Here is a 20,187-nt window from a genome sequence, read left to right on the forward strand (position 1 = left end):
CCCAGACATGAATGCTTAAAGCGAGTGCAGTTGTGCCTGCCTCACACAGTAACCACCACTGTCAGCTGCCAAACAACTCTGTTCAACGGACCTGTCCCCATAAAATGTTGACAAGGAAGGGATAAGGCAGGAAGTGCTGGTGGCAAAGAAGCACCAGCAGGAACCTCAGCAGACCACCAGCCTCCCTTCCAGCAGCACACCGCATCTGTGGTGTGGGGCGCAGAACAGCCTGTTTCCAAAGCATGGACAGGACAGCATTTCCACTTTCTCCACAAGACAGGTAAAGGTTCAGCACTGACTGTCCCAGGAGGAAGGGAAGAGAGAACTAACAGGACATGGGCCGGAGCCCAGAGAAGGTCAGAGCAGGTAATGGTGTCTGGATGAAGCTTAATGGGCTGTGACAGCAACAGTCCCTTAGCCGTGAGGTCAAAGGAATTCTGTTTTAACTTTAAGCACATGCCACAGGCCTTTGCTGTTCTGCCATCCTCTACTTCTGTGACATACTTCCCTCCTTTTCTTCTGCCTTATTTTGCCAAAGACTTATTTCACCATCCACCTAATCTGCTGGTTACAAATTGCTGCAAATACATTAAGTCATGGGGAAAAATACAAAACAGCTGCTTGCTGCAGGCTGCAGTACATATTCCTCCTTACATGAAATCTTACAGTAAATTTGAGCAACCGCAAACAAGTTATTTGCTGCATCGCTTAACACAGTTTCTTAAGGAAAAAAGATGCCTACAGCCACTGCATGTCTGCCCATCAGCTTTCTCCATCTCACCTTCCCAACCACTTTTGAATTTCAAAGTTAACGATAACATTTCCACAAGTTTTGTGTGTTTTCACATTCAGTGTCATAAAATCTTAGAATAGTTTGGGTTGGAAGGGACCTCCAAAGATTACCTAGTCCAACACCCCTGCTGTGGGCAGGGACATCTCCAACTAGAGCAGGTTGTTCAAAGCCCTACCCAGCCTGATCTTGAACAGTTTCAATGATGGGGCATCTACAACTGCTCTGCGTGTCCACCCCATCTGGTTCACTGTAATTCCCATGTCCTGCCTCTTGCTCAGGACTAGTGGAAAGCTAAAGGTATAATGGAGGGAAAGACAAGTATTGCAATGGACAGGGCTATAGAGACAGAGGCCAACTCTCTTGAAATGCAGGTGTTTTTTAAGTGATGTGATCTATATAAAAAGCACAGTATATCTACTTCATGCTTTGCATAATTTTCAAATTTAACCCATACCCTCAGTGCAAAAAGTGTGGGTTGTCTTCTAACTATGAAACATGTGTCTAGAAATACAGCATGGTAGAAACAATTTGTAAAAAACTACAAGCATCTTGCAGAGACATCTCTGACTTCACTTGATGGAGATGGTGGGCTTAGCACCTCAGTCTGTGGAGATGACAATAGCCCATCCATGTTTCAGAGATTCCAGGGATTTACGGGAAGCTGGGGCAATCCGCCCTCTCTGATGCCTCTTCTGTGTCATCCTGAGCTTTCTTATTGCCTCTGCCCATCACTCAGCAGGAGGCTGGGGTAAGGATCCTCTGAAAAGAATATTACTGTCCTTGCCTGCATTACTTTTTCTGACTAACACTCTCTCAGTTTGTGTGCCCTCCCAGGGATCAGCTGCTGTATCAGGGGAGGGCACAACAGGGCAGTAAACAGGAGAAGAGCAAGAGATAATGATAGCAGTAGTACCTGAAGGCAACCAAACCTTGCTTTCACACCCATTGGTGAGGTCTGTGTACAGGGCAGGCCTGAGTAAAGCACTGGGGCTGTAGCAGGTGGGCATGGGATGCAGCTGTGCAGGTGCAAAGCCAGAGCACTGACCTTCATTCAAATCCCCAACTGCGAAGTCCCGAGGAATGTGAGGTCTTCCTAATAAACCCTTAGGGGAGGAGCAGGAATAGGAGCGTGACCGAATCCCAGACCCTGTGCATTCCTACAAGAAATTGCAGCAAAATAAAACTTGTGTCATTTTGAAATGCATTAGCAACAGAAACAAAATAAATCAGTGACATTATTTCTGAAAGAAAGACTGCTGACCACACATACAGATTTTCTTGGCTTCATTAAATCTTTAAGTTGAAGTACAATTTTTGACAACTTCATTTGAATTCTTAGGAAGTCTGTCATACTTCCACCATGATAAAGTTTTGTATGTTACAGGAAATAATTTGTACGTGCAACTTAGACTAAGAGACTAAGAGAAAGCTTACATTCTTCTCCTGTTTGGTGGTAAGCACCACCCAAACAGTGTTGTTGGCCATTACATCTGATGACCAAGCTATCTTATTTTACCAAGGGAGTCATTAATCGTAGTACTTCAATATCTCAAGAACATTTCACGTATACTAATGCCCTGCCTTGGTAACTCTTGATGTCAGAGTTTCCAAAGAAAGGAGGCAGCCTCTTTCCTTTTCCCATCTGCTTTTTTTTAATTGTGCATGAAAAGATTTTTTGATCCCCAAACATGTCCATTACAAGGCTTGAAAGAAAACCCCGATTTTTCATACATCATTTACATTTCAACAGAGCCTACTCCTAAACAGATTACCTTATTGTTTTTAAAAGTAGCCCTAACAGAACGCAGTGTTTGTGCTGGACTCTTTTTGTCCCTTCATGTAATCATTCGCAGAAGGTCAAATAAAGCTCTACAGTGGCAGGAGGTCTGTCTAATAAAAACATAAAGAATATCTACAAACAAAAAATAACTCTCTCTATGTGTCTGAAGATCTCAGAAATAGGCACCATGGCGTAATGAAAATGAGTATAGCCAGGATACTTTAGAAAACTACAATGAAAAGGAGAGATTTGCACTGGTCAATGCACAAAATCCAGCTGAATTTCCCTGAGTCTAGCAATTGTTTTAAAACAGGCAGCAGGCTTGTTTTACACTTTACAAAGCTGTTACCCTTTCACATAACTACAGCAGGTTAAACATTTCCTCACTAAATATATTTTATTTAGAAAATGCTGATTCACTGAACTGAAAACATTTCCTCTGAAATGCTTCTTTCAAAGCTGAAGCAAATCTCTGATAGACCCTTCCCATGGCTGCTGCCAAGCCCAGCCACAACTAGGAAGCTCCTGCTCCTATGCATGCTGCTCTCCAGAGGGACTAGCACTGCCAACTGAGAACTCACATTTCTCCTTCAGATTCAGATGTTTCTCACATGTTTTCATGTTAAAAAGAAAACAATGCAAACCAAGATAGTATCAAATACCTTGGGCTGCAGACTGGCAGACAAGTCTAATCCATCTCTGCCACAAGCCATAGCCTCTGAAGAGTCGAGGGGAGGGTAGTGAACACGGGATCTGTCTGAAACACCTCCACTTCCACCATCTACTTCAAGGTCATCGAGGCTTGAACTGAAGCAGACAAAGTCTTTAATTTCATTAATTCTAGTAACAATTTATCTCAACTTTAATGCCACAAGCAAAGATACTGTCATATACTCTGATCAATGGCAACCCAAACCTCCATGATTATGTCAGGTAAGTCACGCTCTGAGTCCCCTCTCAGGTCTGCAGTCACCTGGTCAAGGTACTCTGTCACTCTGTACAGGACTCATCTGGCCCAATCTTGGCGATATGCAGTACAGACATTTGCATCGCTCACAATCACACAGACTCCCACCATCGTCAGCCACCTCCAGAGCGTGATTTTCAGACCCATGTTCAGCATTTTCCTAAAATGACATGTTTTGTCCACACATATACTTGCCTTTTTATATAGAGGATAAGGAGAACTGAGACAATTAGCTCAGATTTCAGTATTAAGATATATAGGCATACATGCATATTTTGTGTCTGTGTGTATTTGAAAGATATGATGTGGCTATTCACAGACATCATTTTTTCAACATCTGTGACTTGATGGAGGATGGAAGAGAAAACTAACAAGAGAGATGAAGGAGGGTCTGAGATAGTTTATGAGATTCATTTCAAAAGATACCATGTAGGACTATAAATAGACTGAAGAATCTCTGGCTAAATTGATACTTCAAATATCTAAAGATATTTGATTGGCAAGGGTTCCTGAGCAGGAGAGTGCAGTACGGTTTCTCAGTAGTACCACGGATTTCCAGGATGGGTCCTGTTGGCTGCAAGAGCAAGTTCATGGTCTCTTCATCAGAATGACGGGAAGAAACGGTTGACTGCTTGCAATAACATTCCAGTCTTACAACATAAAACTTCAAGTTATGTGTGGTATTTCTAAATAGCCAGATTTCCCACCAGGAATAACAGCACAATTCCTTCACGCACCACTACAATTCACTTTGTCGAAGGGCAAATCTATCGATACTGTCCAAAACTACTTCCTTATTACACTTCTGGAGACCATCTTTCGCAATGTTTCCCCGTAGTAGCCCATGTGACCACATGATATGTCAGAAACAAGTTATTTAACTATATTATCAGTTACTGTCACATTTTAAAATTGGAAAAGCAACATGTGTCTATGTCAACAGACGAGCATATGTGTCTTACTGGGGGTAACTTACCCAGGGAATTTTTCTGACATAAAAAGGTGATCTAAAGATCTGCTAAGTAACTTGCCCCATCACCTCAGATACTTCAAGGAAGGTGCTGTTGGAATTACATACTGATAGTCTTATTTTACATATAATAACTGGATAACTAACAGTTGACATATTAAGGTCAATCACATCTCTCTGAAAATTCATACAAGCTCTTAAAGCTCATATATAGGTATCTGACCTAAGTCTTAAAAAAGGTGGCAATATCTAAAAATGTATAGGAGAAAAGTGTTGATGACAGAGAGGCAGACGAAGATTATTTACACTAATCCACATGCTATCCCCATAGCTAGGAAAAATGAAAGGTCTGGGAAAGACCAACTCTTAGTCTGACATTTTTTGCTTTATCTGTGTTAAAAAATTCCACCTAGTGGGACTTTATAGTTGCATAAGAAACTCAGAATAAAGGTAGAGAAAATGTCTTGCTCACTTTAATCGACAGAGAGACAGACAGACATTACTGCCTCCTTACTGTTTTTACATAGATCTGATGTGCTACCTCCAACCAGTTCAAACACTCTTGAATGGTGGGAGATAGGTTCAAATTTCCTCCTATACAAGAAGGAACTGATTTCATGTCTCTTCTATCCAGAAAAGCGATAAAGCCTTTTTATCAAGGAAGTTTACTAATTGTTAAAAACAAAAACTATCACTTCATCTTCAAACCTCTCTGCACTCCTGAAGCCAGCCAGTTCCCAGCATAACCTAAAGCCATCTGGAGGAGAGTCCTCAGACAACTGGCTCTGCTGGCAGCAAACCTTGTTTACCAGCAAAAGAGCAGAAAACAGTCTGAACCTATCAGAAACACAAGCTGTACTCTGGACTGTGTCTTTTTAAGGTAAAAAAAAATATATGCAATCAGGAACAAGTTGTTCCTTCTACAGGCCAGTGCAACAATGGAAAGATTCCCAGGGAGTTCAACAGATTTTGAACTATTTTCTTAATGAAAAATATAACTGCTGAAAACTAGGGTCAAATTCTGGTTTCTGACAAAAATCCCACAATGGAAACTCTTACAGTGAACAGCTGATTCTTTTTTTTTTTTAAAGTACATACAATAAAAAGCATAATAGCATAAATTTGCATTAAAAATTTATTTACTTATTTGTTAAATTTGTCTTCATAACTATTTTATTAAAACAGATCATTAAGACAATTTAAATATCAGTGATTGAAAACAGTTGTTTTATCTTAATAATAGTATTTATTACTCCAGATTCTGATTCATCTTTTGAAATAAAAAGTTATCATAAACCATCCTTATTCTGGCCATATCATCAAGTTAATTTCATACCTTCTTTTTTTCACGTCAGCATAAAGTTGGCCCCAATCCTTAGTAAATCCACGGGTCTTGAATGGAAGGTACGAATCTGCTCCATATGGATCAGAAGGTGAAACAGTATGTCTTAAACCTGCATTTTCTCCATTTTTCATTGGCCTTTGACTTCCTTCATTTGGAACATACATATATTGGTCATTTTCCTCAAGGGAGAGAGACGAAGAGCTCTTAGCCATCGGGATTGTGTTGGTGGGATTCAGACATGTTTCACCGCTGACATCATCTCCATGAATGTAGTTGGTCTTCAAATCTCCAGCCTGTGGAGAAAAAATGAATGCTGGTAAAAGCCAGTAACAAGATGTATTGTCAGGGAATAAGGACTAGATTAGTTTGCCATTTTATTTGTGGTTACACGTTTTGCCTATTTTCCCCTATTACTTTTTACAGCACAAGAATGGAAGGCAAGTTATATGGCTAAAATATTCTAGGCCTTGTGTTACTTTTTTCCATTATTAGAGTAGCAATGAATTGATATTTGCACATCTAATGGATTTCTCCCTCATGTTTATATCTTTTGTTAAATATATTGACTCATATATTTATAGCTTTTATTAAAAAATATCCTTGAGTCATGCTAAAAATATGCATAATACATTAATGTGGAAGATGTATGGAGAATTCGAACATTATGCAATTTAATTTGGAAAAATCAGCCTACACATCATGCACTTTAATTTTTCCAGTACCAATTTCCTAAACTTTGAGATAAATATACATGACGTGGAACAGAGGTTCTCCAGGGGATGAAGGGAAAGGAATCTTTATTTTTTGCCATTAAGCAATTATGGGCATGAGGCACCCCTCCTCCTGCACAAAGACAGAAATGGAGTTGGGAATTATGTTTTCTTAGGTACGGAGATCAGGATTTAGACCCTGGTAACAAATAATTCTTTGTGCAATTGAGGTTGAATTCTCTTCTCAGCTCTCCAGAAGATATTAAAATACAGTTTACTGTCAGTATTAGTTAGATGCTACTGCAGTCTACTTCTACTGCTACTTAGATGTTGAATAATACTGAAAAGTTACACAGCCAGTGAAAACACTGAACCTTCAGACAGCATCTGTATAAAAGCAAGAAAAGGGGAAGGATTGCAAGCATCTCCAAAGCCCTGGTCTTTCAGATTGCTGACTTCTTCCTCTCCAGCTTCACTTGAGATGTGTTTTCATCACAATCATAACGCCGTTTCTCTTAGTAAAGGACAGAAAGAACTGTTGGCATTTTTACAGCAGCCTACATTTGCATTAAAAGATACTGCACATGCAACTCTGGAAGTACTTCTGTTGCACTGTGCAGATGAGATGCACAAAGGTAAAATGCTTCTCTCAGGTCTTATGCAGCTGTTCCTCCCTTCAAAGTTATTCCTGCCCAGACAGAGCTTCCCCTCAGCACCAGCAGCCCCCTTCCAGCAGCTGCTCTGGCTCCTGCTGCCTGGTTCTATAAGGGAGAATTTGGCCCCAATCAGCAGTTTAACGAAGTCGAATGTGGCTACGTATTGAGCAAAGGTTAGTAATCCAAGCTGAAGGACTCCCCAGCAATATACTCAGATAACACCTGCATCTGTAACGGACCTGCATTTCTGCAGCTCTGTCCCTCCAACCTGGAAAATGTTAAAATCAAGGGCTCACAGAGTGCATATACAGCGCCCTGTCAGTTGCTCATTCATAGGTCATTATTTCACACATCTCTCAGTAACTTCAGGTGCATTTTGAACATGCTGGCCTCTGACTGAAACTTCCATCTCAGCTGTCACAACGAACTGAATCTGAAGTGAATGCAGTGGCTGAAGTGTTTCAGGGAACAGGGAAAAAAAAAAAAAAAAAAAAAAAAAAAAAAGGAAAACAAAAAAGCACATTTGCAAAATCTCAGCCTTCTTCTAACATCATGATCTGATAATTTCTTACTCTATTCCAATTTTCACCCCAGGGAAAGCCCACAGCAGGTTACAAATACATAAATCACTTCAGCCATCACTGAAACACAGCCACATGCCACCAGAATTTGGCAGCTGTTTAAGTACACACAATTGCTATACACAAGAGTTGAATAGTCTCTCCTGCCCAAGATACTATATCTGAGTGTGACCCTGGGGAGGGATTTCAGGTGCAACATGATGATGTAAAATATAATTTGTTTTGGATACTCTGACTCATCTCCAGTGCTGGTCACAAATAAATCAGAAACATGAATACTAAGCCAGGATCTCTAGTATCTGAATGCTCAGTACTCTAGTATCAGTGCCAGTTGTAGGACATTGACTTGTCCTTTTCAGCAATACCTAATTTTCGTTGAGCCTATAAGCTTAGCTAAGAGCTTATAGTTAACTTCTGAAATTAGCCAGCACCAGCAAATTAGTCTCTTTTGCGAATGTACACAGAATTCAGAAAATCTGAAACGCACATGAGCAAGTTACATTGTGTTAATATTTCTTAGAAAGAAGTAAATACCATCTAGCCCACAAACACACAGAAAAGACAGTAAGAGCTGCCTTAGAGTTCTCCCTACAGGCTATAGAAAATAATTCCTATCATCAACTGAATCTGTTAAAAGAAACCTCAGGAATGCCTGAAAAGAATAAGGTATTCCTGGTTTTATTTTAGTTTCACTAATTGGCCACAGATCATGCTGACAGATCCAGAAGGTCCTAGTATCACACAAAAAAAAAAAGTTACTTTAACAGAAGATGATGAAAATTTTGCCAAAAGTTCAAAAATAAGCTTACTTGGTCCACTACCATGCAGTTTGCATATACTTCATCGCTTCCACTCAGCATGGTTGAAAACCTGCTTGCGGTAAAGAAAGTAGGTGGAGTCTTGAGTTTTCTGAGAACGTCAAGTGTAGAGTGCCTCTGCTCTGGAAAAAGAAGAAATTGTGTAAAATATGCCATTAAATCTCAAACTATTTTCTTCTCATGTATACATACTGTCACAAAAATGGTTAACAATCAAGCACCAAATCTTAGGATTACAATTTGAGTAATATTTGTGTAGCCACTCAAACACTTGCCCATTTGGTAATTGCCTAACACTTGCTCTGTGTTCCAAGAAGCCTACAGCTGACAAGACTAAAAGGTACCACAGAATCATTCATATAACTTAAAAATAAATGTTCCTGTATCTTGGTTAGTAAAACTTTCTGTTTTCCACCTAAGCTAGGACTTTGTAGAGATCTATGGTTGCAGAAGTACATATGACAAGATTTATGGGCTGGGATGAAATATGCATGATTCTGACCTCCACATTAAACATCTAACATCTGATAGATTACATGAACAGAATGCTGTTCAGTTGCAGTCAAAAAAATGACTCTGCTAAAGCACTACCTACTGGGAACAACATAAAAATCAATAAAGTTTTTATTGTCCTTAAAACAAAAACAGGAACAAAACTCTATGAGCGATACAAATAAAATACCACTGATAGTGCCTTTACAAGGTGACAGCAATCAATCAAGATTTATAGAGTCACAGAACGGTTTGGGTTGGAAGGGACCTTTACAGGTCATCTAGTCCAACTCCCCTGCAAGAAGCAGGGACATCTCCAACTGGATCAGATTGCTCAGAGCCCCGTCCAACCTGGCCTTGAATGTTTCCAGGGACAGAGCATCCAACATCTCTCTGGGCAACCTGTTCCAGTGTTTCATTACCCTCATTGTAAAAAAATTAGTAAAAAAATTTGACCCACGAACAAGATGTTTGGGATGAAGTCTGCATCTGATCTGCTTTTGGTACTGAATGAGAAATTATCAGTTTCACCAGAAATCCTTAGCAGAAGTTAAGAGTTTAGTTTTCAGTAGTGTGTTCATGATCGCAAATATTATAAAAAGCGGCAGGAGTGGACTATTTCATAGCTTTGAGCAGCAGAAAATCTAACCAAGTGCTACAAAAAGCACTACCGAAACACTGTTAGTCTGTCCTGCAGGCCCACTTCCCGCAGGCCCAGCTTTAAGCTGCTTATAAGCACAAAGAACATGCACCAATCCAGCATTTGAGCTGGTAGTCAAGATCCCATATTATCTTCTGATTGTAAAAGGAGCAAAATTTTACAAAGTGGAAACCACTCTTGTTCTAGACTGTGTGAAAACAGGCTGAAAAAAAAAAAAAGACACAGTTGTAACATAACTTTCCTTGTTTTAACATATTGTAAGTCAAGCACTGCCATTGGAAGTTAATTGAGATAGATTAGCATAAGAATTATATGACAGAGAAAGTATCACACCCAGAAAAACATCCAAAATCAAAACTCTCAATAAACTTATTTCTAGCTTTTCTGTTATTGAAAATTCAGCAAAAAAATCCTTCTTAGTCTGTGCATCAGAAACTTATTTTCTGCAAAGATGGAAAGGAAAAGGTACCACTAAAGACTTTCCCCAAGCTATATTCCTAAAGCAATGTAACTGCTTTTGGAAGATCACAGAATCATATAGCATGGTTTGGGTTGGAACGGATCTTTAAAGATCATCTAGTCCAACCACTCTGTCATGGGCTGGGACATCTTTCACCAGATCAGGTTGCTCAAAGCCCCATCCAAGATGCCTATGGCCATCAGAGTGCAAGAAAAGTTTTAATGAAGAAATGGCACTGGGTTAGAAACTACACTTGTTAAGGTCTAGGGCATTTGTTTCTTTGAGAAAATAAAGAAGTCCCAAACCACTGCCAAACTGCAACACTACACCACAGCTTTTATTTAATTTTAAGATGCTATCTCATAAAGTCCAAGAACAGTAAGCTCTATACTTAGAGAAAACTGGAAATTTCCATTTAGAAAGGCACACTACGAATTACTTGGTTTCTAGTCCTGGCAGGCCTTGCAGGATCTCATACCGCTAAAACATCCTTACGCTTCTCATTTTGCTTCTCCCTCCTTCAAGAATTTTAACATTATTTTAGCGACTGCCATCTTGAGAATTGCTAAAACTACAAACCATTTCCTTATGTCTGCCAAGATCCCAAAGTCTTTGTTTATAAATAGTATAAAAGCATTGTCTTCTACAGCAGTTCATCAGACTTCGGCAGCTAAAATCATATGGAGATGTGATTTGGCAAAACTGTCAGTACTTTCTTGTGGCAAGCAAAGCTTTCCAAGTGCTGGTCTTAAATCAATAGCCAGGAAGAAAAAAAAAACATCAGGCTCTCTGTTGCTTCTTGTATGTTTATTACCTTCCCCAGTACATGGTCCCCCTTGCATATAAACTCACTGGGTACAACTGGCAAGGGCAGTATTCAGCTCCAGTGCTAGGCTGCAAATGTTCAACATATATATCTGAAAAAACAGCCTAGTGTTAGGGATTCCTGAACCACGGTGTAAAACTGAGCCCATAAGGACAGCTTCTGGACTTCAGCAATAGTCCCCACTGCCAAAGTCTCTACAGTCAGTTACCCCGAGCCAGAAACAACAAAATCCCCCTATTACCTCACATTTTTATTGATATAGCAACTTTTAATACCACATTTTACATTCTTTTAAAAATCTGTGAGAGAGTAACAACCTAAATAACAACTTCTGAAGAAAGCTGCTGCAAATAGAAGAAGAAATATCAAAACATGTTATCTACAGTACTTTCCATCGGCAAATCTGTATTGATTATCACTGCTAAACACCGTATATTTTTCTGGCAATCTTCCAGTCAGTCCGTCCTTAAAGGTGAGATGTCTAAATAAATATTCGTTGGGAGTTTTAAATGAACAGACAAAAGGTATTTTGGGCTGCGTGTCGCAATATGACCCCACTGTACCTCCTTACTCCCACTCCACCCCCCAACTTCAAATATGTGTGAAGAGACATCTACATCAAACTAACTTTGTAATCAGAGAAGTATTCCAAGACTTTGCTGAATGCAGGGGAGAGCATGATTAACTACACATTGACTGTGTTAGTAACTTATTTCCACTGGACAGGCCCGCATAGTTTAAAAAGTGACAAAACCGTCACAAAAGTCCACACCACACATTGCATTCCTACAGCCCCACTAATTGCCTCCAGCCTGCCTCGCTGGCTACAAGTCACCTCCATCTTACGGGGAACCATCGCAAACCTTCCTCCAGGTTAACGTGGCAGCAGGTAATAGCTCACTGCACTGGGCACCAGGAGTAATATGCAGCAAGGCTGTGCTTGCCTAAAACATGAGAAGTATCAACAAAATACATTTTCAAACAAAACGTCTCAAAAATTTCCCCTACCCATTCAAAATGCTTATTCTCATTGCAGATGCAAAAATTCAGTACAGTTTATGGAAAGACAGACAAGACTGCGAGGGCAAACCAGCACTTCTTGTGAGAGTGAAGGGGTCCCAAAGAGTTTCAGCTCTGAAAGCTATCAGTAATGGACTTCAAGAGGCTTAGTAAGGTAAAAATGACCTGAATATGACACAGCTGAGTTGCTCTGGTACTGAAACAGCGCAGCAAGCACAGCTCACCAAGCTGATCCTCCTGCCAGAGCTGAATGCTCTCTGGCTGTACACTGCGCCACGACCACAGAAAAAGAATAAAATAAAGTCATGCTTTCTTTAGCAGAACCTGTGAGACTCTGCCATCTGCCTGGTAAGCAGCTGAGAAAGATGTATGCATTATTTAGATGTAGGTGAACAAAAGCCATAGTGCTGGGAAGGATAATCTCCAAACAGGGATAAAATAAAAGACCTTGCCCAATTAATAACTAGGCACAAGTTCTCTACATCTTCTGCCATGTTTTTGTCGAAGTTATACAGCAAAGACTGTACATTTTACCAAGCACAAAAGCTTATACAAATACTTTTTAAAAATCACACAATCATCATAGCAATAATTCAAACCACACTTTATGTTGGTGTAAGAAAATGTATAGCCTTGAATGACCTGTGTCTGAAAATGGCAAGAACATAACACTGACTGTTTTTCCACAAAACCCAAAACTTAAATTGTTCTAGAGAGAGCACACAGCAAAAGAGAAGTGAAATATATCAATGCGACAAAGCCAAGAGCCAGGAAAGAAATTACAAATTCCCTTCTCTAGATACAATGAATAGTTTTCAGACAGCTCATCACATTTACCCCCAGCAACCTGAGCAGGGGTTAATGTATAACTGGAAGTAACAGAGCTAGGAAGTCAGCGAAAAATGCAGATAGCTAAGTGCATGGGTCATACAGCACTGCAGAAATACTCCTCTAAATCCAGAAGTGGATAGCTGAATTTGGAGAAAGAAGTGCACAAGTTCCCGGTGAGGATCCGACTGAAATAACGTGCACATCTGTAGATGTGGACCATACAACCAGTTTCAGTGGGGGATCTGCATTCCTCATTCAGATGCCTTAGTGCTTCATTCAGACTGTACATAAGAACAGTCTTACATGGAGGAGAAAGCAAGGTAGACTTTGAAATATTCTTGTCATAAAGATGAATATTTAAGTGTTCTAAAGCTAGGGAATGGAAACCAAAGCACTGTGTTTCCTATATATTGTATGGAGAGGATCAGGCATCTGGATGCTAGAAATCGTACCATCATGTTCAAGATGTGGTCCTAAAGTAGCCACTAAGAAACACTGAGGATAAAGGCACTTGCCAATCACTGACTTTCACCTTTGTCACCTAAAAGTGGGATGGGAGAAAGCATCCTTTTCCAACATGGGATTCACAGCCCTGACCTCCCTCCTTGAAGCAGGCATCTTACGTACCATACAAATTAATATACAAACAGAAATAAGTTGGTATCTCATTTTATACAACAGCACAACAGATAAAGTACTTTCCCAAGATATGGGACACTCAGTTTCAATTCCCACCTCTGCCTGAGTGGACTTGGCGCTTTAACGCCACCCCTCCCAGCACAGTGGGCCAGACTTGTGCCAGTATCTTGTCCCACAAGATACTCTCAGCAACCCTGAAGGTTGCTAGAGCTTCCAGAAAGGCTGAGAGAGTCATTGTCTCTGAATAGGTATGACTCATAGGGGAGAGAAGAGACCTGCCTTATGGCAATTTCACATTAAATAACAAAATAAATACCATTAGAGGTCTTGCAGCAAGGAACAAAACAAAACTTCCCTGGCCAGTCACAGTTCATAGTCATGTTTACATTCTCTGCTGAGCCTAATTAACCTTTAATTATGCCATGCACATGCAGCCTCAGCAGGAGGGAGGGAGTCTGCAATGCATGGCCCCAAAGCGCGGAGGCCGCACTTGGCTCCTGCCGGACCCCAGGAGTTCGGGAGCAGGGCAGGGGCTCCACCACCCAGTCTGAGAGGTCCCCAAGCAGGGATGAAAGCTGACCTTGGGGCACACAGGGAACTTAAAATCTGAAAATACTGATGCATGTGGTGCAAAGTAAGGTGTGAGACTTTCCACTTTAGACGCTCCCACCGTAGGTCTGCACAGCTCCCCTGCCTCCCAGGGGGAGCAACCCCTGACCAGGAAACCAACAGCCTTCTGGTTCAGAGGGGAAGGGAGGAGGCTTCATTGCCCAGAGGAGCTGGAGCACCCAGCGCAGGTACACAACAAAGATTTAATGGCTTTCAGGATAGGGAGGAAGAATCCCGCACCGCTTCCCACCAGGCACTACAGGTCTCTTGTTCACTGAGACCTGAACTCCTGCAGGAGGGAAATGCAGCTGTGAAGTACATGTCCCACACCTGTGTGCCATGATCAACTGGCCATTTTCAGATACTACCAGAAAAAAAAAATAGATCGCAAGTGTAGATCATGAGTCTGCTGTTCCCTTGCAAAGGCACTTCTCCCACCCTGTGAGCAGCCAAGATTTCAATTTCCCAAGCCCAGATGAACCCTTGGACTTCACCACTAAAACATGCACATGCACCAAAGAGCACCTTCTTGCTCCAACAACCCCACATATACGGTCAGCTGTGCATACTAGCCACATGTACATGTGTGGTATACTATTAACATCAACAGGGACAGGAAACACGATGGAATACTATAGAGAGAGATATGTATGTAGTGCTTTACAGCTGATGAAGTACCAAAAAAAAAAGAAGTAAAATAAATAACAATAAAAGTGTCTCAGAGGATGGGTGCACAGCTACAGCGTTTACAGATAAAACACGTCAGGATATGAGATGGAAAGAAGACACACCATGCAACTTGCAATCCATTTCATCTTTTTTGCAAACTGCATGTGCATCCATACACATTGTAGAAACTCCTGTGCGCTTGGGAAACACTGGATTTCCCCACAAATAAAAGTAAAAAGTTCAGAAAGTGTTCTGCACATTAAAATGTGCGTTCTGTACACATTTTTCACTCTAAAACTAGGTCAAAGTCTCAGCCTGTGTAAACATTATTCTCCTGGCTCATTGACTTCACTGACACTGATGGATCTTAATCCTCTTATTTGTTTTTTCCCCTTCTGAAACACAAAAAAGCAATTTTACAGAAGGAAGTACAAATTAGACTTTTTTTGCCATTCCTTCTCTTCATTTCTTTGCTTTTAAATGTAGTAAAAATTTATCTTTCCTCATTAAAGCTTTCAGTGATAATGCTTCCTAACATAAATTTGCTGGTCAGTGCCTTTCAACCTCCTTAAAACCCCCTTTACCATACTGACAACATTTGTAATGCTTACCTCCCAAAGACTTCTCCACAAAGGAGGACAACGCCTAACTGTGCAAAGACAGTAACTGACCCTGCCACCAAAGACAGCAACTGACTATTTGGCTTTTTTTTTTTTTACAGAAAGCAGAAGATTTCCTCCTCCATTCTGGTAAGATTTTTGTACATAATTTTTTTTTTTAAATCCTGTTAGCTGTTGAGGCATATGTGAATTACTAAATGCTCCCTAAATGAAAACAACTGCAAACAGCAGAGCTTTCTGCAGCCGCTGCCGTGCCGTGCAGCTCCCAGGGTGTCAGAGCTGTTCAGTGAGAGCTACATATGCAACCAGAAGGAAAAAAAAGCCCTAAGAGAGTAAAGAAATACAAACAATTTTAAAGTACAGTACATAATTTGGAGAAAACACTTTCTTCTTACTTAACAAATTCTAACACCATTATCTACAAAAGCATAACTAGCAGCGGGGTAAACTTTTGATAAAAAGAAAATCTACCTCATGCAAGCTGTGTAGAGCCAGCTGCACACAACCAGACAATGAAAAGGAGGCAGAGCTATTTAGCAAGAGTTATTTAAAAGAAGACAGTTTTTTCTACCTGGTCTGGATGCCCTTCTTCGAATCCTCATTTTAGGTAAGGAAGGCCAAGAGTAATTAAAAGGTGAATCAGAGTCTGAGTCCATTTTTGTGCGAAATAAACAGAGAGCAGATTCCCAAAATTGCCCTTTGTTGTTCTCAATAGCAAGTCAAGTCTAAGAGTGATGTAAAATAAAGGAATGGACAAAGAAGGATCAAATTGCCCACTAAACACAGGGGAGGGAGAAGCTGTAAATGTTTGCTCTCTTCAGGCGTCCAGGCATGTAGACAGATCAGGCTGCAAGTATTAAAGCAGAGGCAAGGAGGTTAAAGTATGAGAGCTTCGAGGGGAACTGTTGCATCGTGGTCCAGAGCTATTTGAAAGGTCACTGTGTGCCAATGAATCATTAACTCACCTTTCCATTTTGATGTAAATGAAAACAATAGGAGCTGAGTAAAGAATCAGAAAATGCGTCTCAAAAGTAAACAAAATATTGCAAGCTTTTCCAAAACTTTGTTTCCATGTTAAAAGTGGGGTTTACAAGGACTCTTAAATTAAGGACAGGCAAAATGCTGAACTTAAAGAAGCCAAAGATTAACAGTAAGCTAAGAGCACTAATCAATCTGTTGGACCCTGTAATACTGCAGAGCAATACCCCTCCTCTCAGCGTTTAGAGCTTTGGCAGACCTCAGGATGCCGCAGCTGGAAAAGCAGCAATAACCCACTCAAAATCTGTCGCTCTCATCTTTCTAGTTCAAATGAGCTTAAAGCTTAAGCGTTACAAAGAAAGATTACACTGTCATTAGAGGAGCTCTCTTTCCAACAATATTTAGTCTGAATAGTATTTTCTTCTTCACACAGTCACCAAGTTAGACAGTGAATCATAGGGATTTTGTAGAGCTGGCACCTTTACAGCTTCTGGTCTAACCTCACAGCAATGCACAATACAGCTAGTGACTAATTTACAACAAATCGCCCATTCTTATACAGTCTCCCTGAACAACTCGTAGGCAATTAGTATTCAGTAGAAACTCATTATCCCTTCCCCCAACATCTTTACACTACGCAAACTACATTTTTTTTTTAGACAGGCTCAAATGTGGCTATACAAGAGCTAATACAAAAATAACATGTCCACTGTTTCTTAACCAACTCCACCAAACATTTCTTTTAGTTACTCCACAATGTATGTGGTTTTGTATTCCACATAAAGGAGAAGAGGGAATGCGGATCAGCTTAAATGTCAGTTTTCGGAAGATGATGACATTTGAGCTTGTTAACATTCCTTACTTCACTTCAATTATTCTTCAGGCTGCTGAGGTCTGCGGTGCTACTTCTGTATTATGTTTCAAGTGATTCCTCAATCCACATTTCAGTCGGAGATAACAACATATTTGTTGAGAGAAAATAATGCAATTCAAATGCAAATTTAATTCAAAACCCATTAGAAGAATATCTATCAGGTTTTCAGGGATAAAATAATTATTATACAAGCACGTCATAAAGTGCAAAAATTACATAAAACACAGTTGAAACACATCATTGTTCTGCCTTAACTGAAGTTCTGCCAGCTTTGTTAGGCCTGAAAAGAATAATTCACCCCAGACGCTCGATGCCTTAGACTTTCACTTTAAATATTAGACACTCCCATAGACTTTGTTTGATTTATACATATAATTAACAGCCCCGGGGAATTACAACAGACAATGGATGAGTGAAAATACAGAGAGGATATAAATCCATGCTTTAAGCATCCACTTCAAAATATCTCCACTCCCTGGAATGTCAGGTTCAAATTGCACTGATAAATCCCCTGGGCATACGGGAATGCAGGCACTGACGTACACCTTCCCACCTGCACACCATCCACGGCACTCTCCTGCCTCCCACCATGGCTGCACTTTGAGAAAAAAAAGAAAGGACGAAGCATATTTGTTGGATAACTTGTTTGCTAAGGAAATGTCTTACCAGCTGCTCTAACACAAAATATTTCCCCTCTACGCAGCAATTTTCCGTACCCAAGTGTGCTCTCTTGCTCACTGGGTGTATTTAAGACAAACTGGAATAAAAGTCTTCATTTCAGGCATGTACAAGTGGCAGCGCTCCATGGGCGAACAGCAGTTTACATTTAGAGAGAGCTGTATGTTTTACACTGGCTTTAAAATGTCTTACCGTTTGATTTTAGCAATTATTCCTTTGTTCCGCTTTATGAGAAATGTACATTTTGCTTACTTCTGTGATATCTCCATTTGTGCATCCTTTCTCTAAACTGACCAATTACATCTTTTTTCACTTATACATTCAACTAAAATACCCTTACTCACTCCCACTGGTCTTCCTGGACTTCTGTTTGGTCCAGGGAGGGATAACTAGAACCAATAAAACACACACAATGCGGAAATGCAGACGATGTATTTAATGGCATTAAAATATTTTACATGCAGAGACATTTACTTTCCTGAATTACCTCTGTACAGTGCATAAATGTTTTCACTGACTGCTCAGTTACTTCCTGCTCCCTCCCTTGAACTAGCAGCATTACTCATTCTACAAATGAGTAATTAAGGATTGTTAAATAATTTTTCAACAGGAATCCTATTACATAAAACTCAGAGAATCCAGCTACTAAACTTCTGCTGTGATAAAAACTTGATCATTTACTCCTGCTGTTCTTGGCCAAGTTCTTAGGCTTTTCACTCGCTTACTGCAATCTCCCCTGAATAGGATCTTGCACAGGAATTTGTCAATTGCAGTCTGAAAGCACAGCCAAATTATAAACCTTAACCCTTATTTCTGACGGGTTAATTGAATATCACTCACGTTATTTTCTCTGTTCAGTCCTTGTGAAAGATTATCTTTTTTTAGTTTGTAAAACTCCTTTATGCAGCCATGAAAGACCTCATGCTGCTTTTTGCCACAAAGAAGGGATTTGCCTTACAGTCTTTGGCTAAAAATATTTTTCCTCCCCATTCTTGCACTTTGTGGGATGGTTCAACCCACTTTTCACCTGCCAGTCTTTGTTTCCAAAGTGGTGGCATTTGCATGCAGCTGGCACAGAGATCTGGCAGCCTATGAGATAAAAGGTGCTTTCTAGCTGGAAAACATTAACCTTACTTTCCACTGAAAAAAATGTTTTCAATTATGTATACTAAAGAATAGATGTGAAGATAAAGAACAAACGGGGGTTTTGCGTGCATTACTTAAGGCTAATGCTTTTGATAAATAATGTAATGCCTTAAATTCTTTCACCCAATGCTTGCCAAAACATATCCGTGTGATAGAAATGTTTTTCAGAGATATTACAGTCTATTGTGTATTGTCTGACCATTCCTGTGGCTCGTGGCAAGACGGAAGGAAGCAGAGGAATGCCACCAGCATCTGCAGTCTCTGTGTAACAGCACTGTCACCTTCCCGGCACACTCAGAAGACGGCCCCACAGCTGAGCAGGTGCAGTCCCTCTCACTAAACACTGCTGGCAGCTCTCTCCCCTAGGCAGACCACTGCGCCCTCCCCAGATGGAGAAGGGATGTACACAGGATGGAAAGCAGGGCTACCAATCCCAGAAACAAGCCCAGAAAGGGTCATTGTTGGACAGAGGTGAGATAAGAACTGCCTGAAAAATGGCTCTGCCAAAAATGCTCTACCCAGTTTGCTCTGCACAGTCTACCCTGACATTAGGGATGAAGCTGACTTCCCCCACTTTGTTTCTGCCCGAGGACCAGCAGAGCCTGCAATCATTTCCCAAAGCGGCAAAGAAGACCCTGACAAGGAAAGCTGGTGTAGGAAGGGCTAGATGATCTTCTCCACCAGCCTCTGTGACCTATGGGCACACATGGCTTTCCTACCTTCTTCACCCCATTGTTTTTATTAATTAGAGCACATCTTATCATAGAATCATAGAATGGTTTGGGTTGGAAAGGATCTTAAAGATCATCAAGTCCAACTCCCCTGCCCTGGGCAGGGACACCTTCCATTAGACCAGGTTGCTCAGAGCCCCATACAACCTGGCCTTGAACACTTCCAGGGGTTGGGCATCCACAGTTCTCCGGGCAACCTGTTCCAGTGCCTCACCACCCTCACAGCAAATAATTTCTTCCTTATATCTAGTCTGAATCTACCCTCCTCCAGTTTAAAGCGATTACCCCTTGACCTATAGCTACATACCCTTGTCAAAAGTCCCTCCCCAGTTT

General features: G+C 40.7%; 1 protein-coding gene across 1 annotated transcript in view; it reads right to left on the minus strand.

Moving 5' to 3' along the window:
- Nucleotides 1-20,187, minus strand: part of ARHGEF28 (Rho guanine nucleotide exchange factor 28) — a 121,086-nt gene that overhangs the window by 45,475 nt on the left and 55,424 nt on the right. The window contains exons 9-12 of the mRNA XM_086770867.1: nucleotides 8,612-8,742; nucleotides 5,847-6,148; nucleotides 3,236-3,380; nucleotides 1,839-1,950 (exon numbers count right to left, since the gene is read on the minus strand). Coding sequence (XP_086626993.1) covers nucleotides 1,839-1,950; nucleotides 3,236-3,380; nucleotides 5,847-6,148; nucleotides 8,612-8,742 — 690 coding nt within the window. The remainder of the gene's footprint in view (nucleotides 1-1,838; nucleotides 1,951-3,235; nucleotides 3,381-5,846; nucleotides 6,149-8,611; nucleotides 8,743-20,187) is intronic.

The sequence above is a fragment of the Chlamydotis macqueenii genome, chromosome Z, assembly GCF_036417535.1.
Source record: "Chlamydotis macqueenii isolate bChlMac1 chromosome Z, bChlMac1.mat, whole genome shotgun sequence".
Classification (NCBI taxonomy): Eukaryota; Metazoa; Chordata; class Aves; order Otidiformes; family Otididae; genus Chlamydotis; species Chlamydotis macqueenii.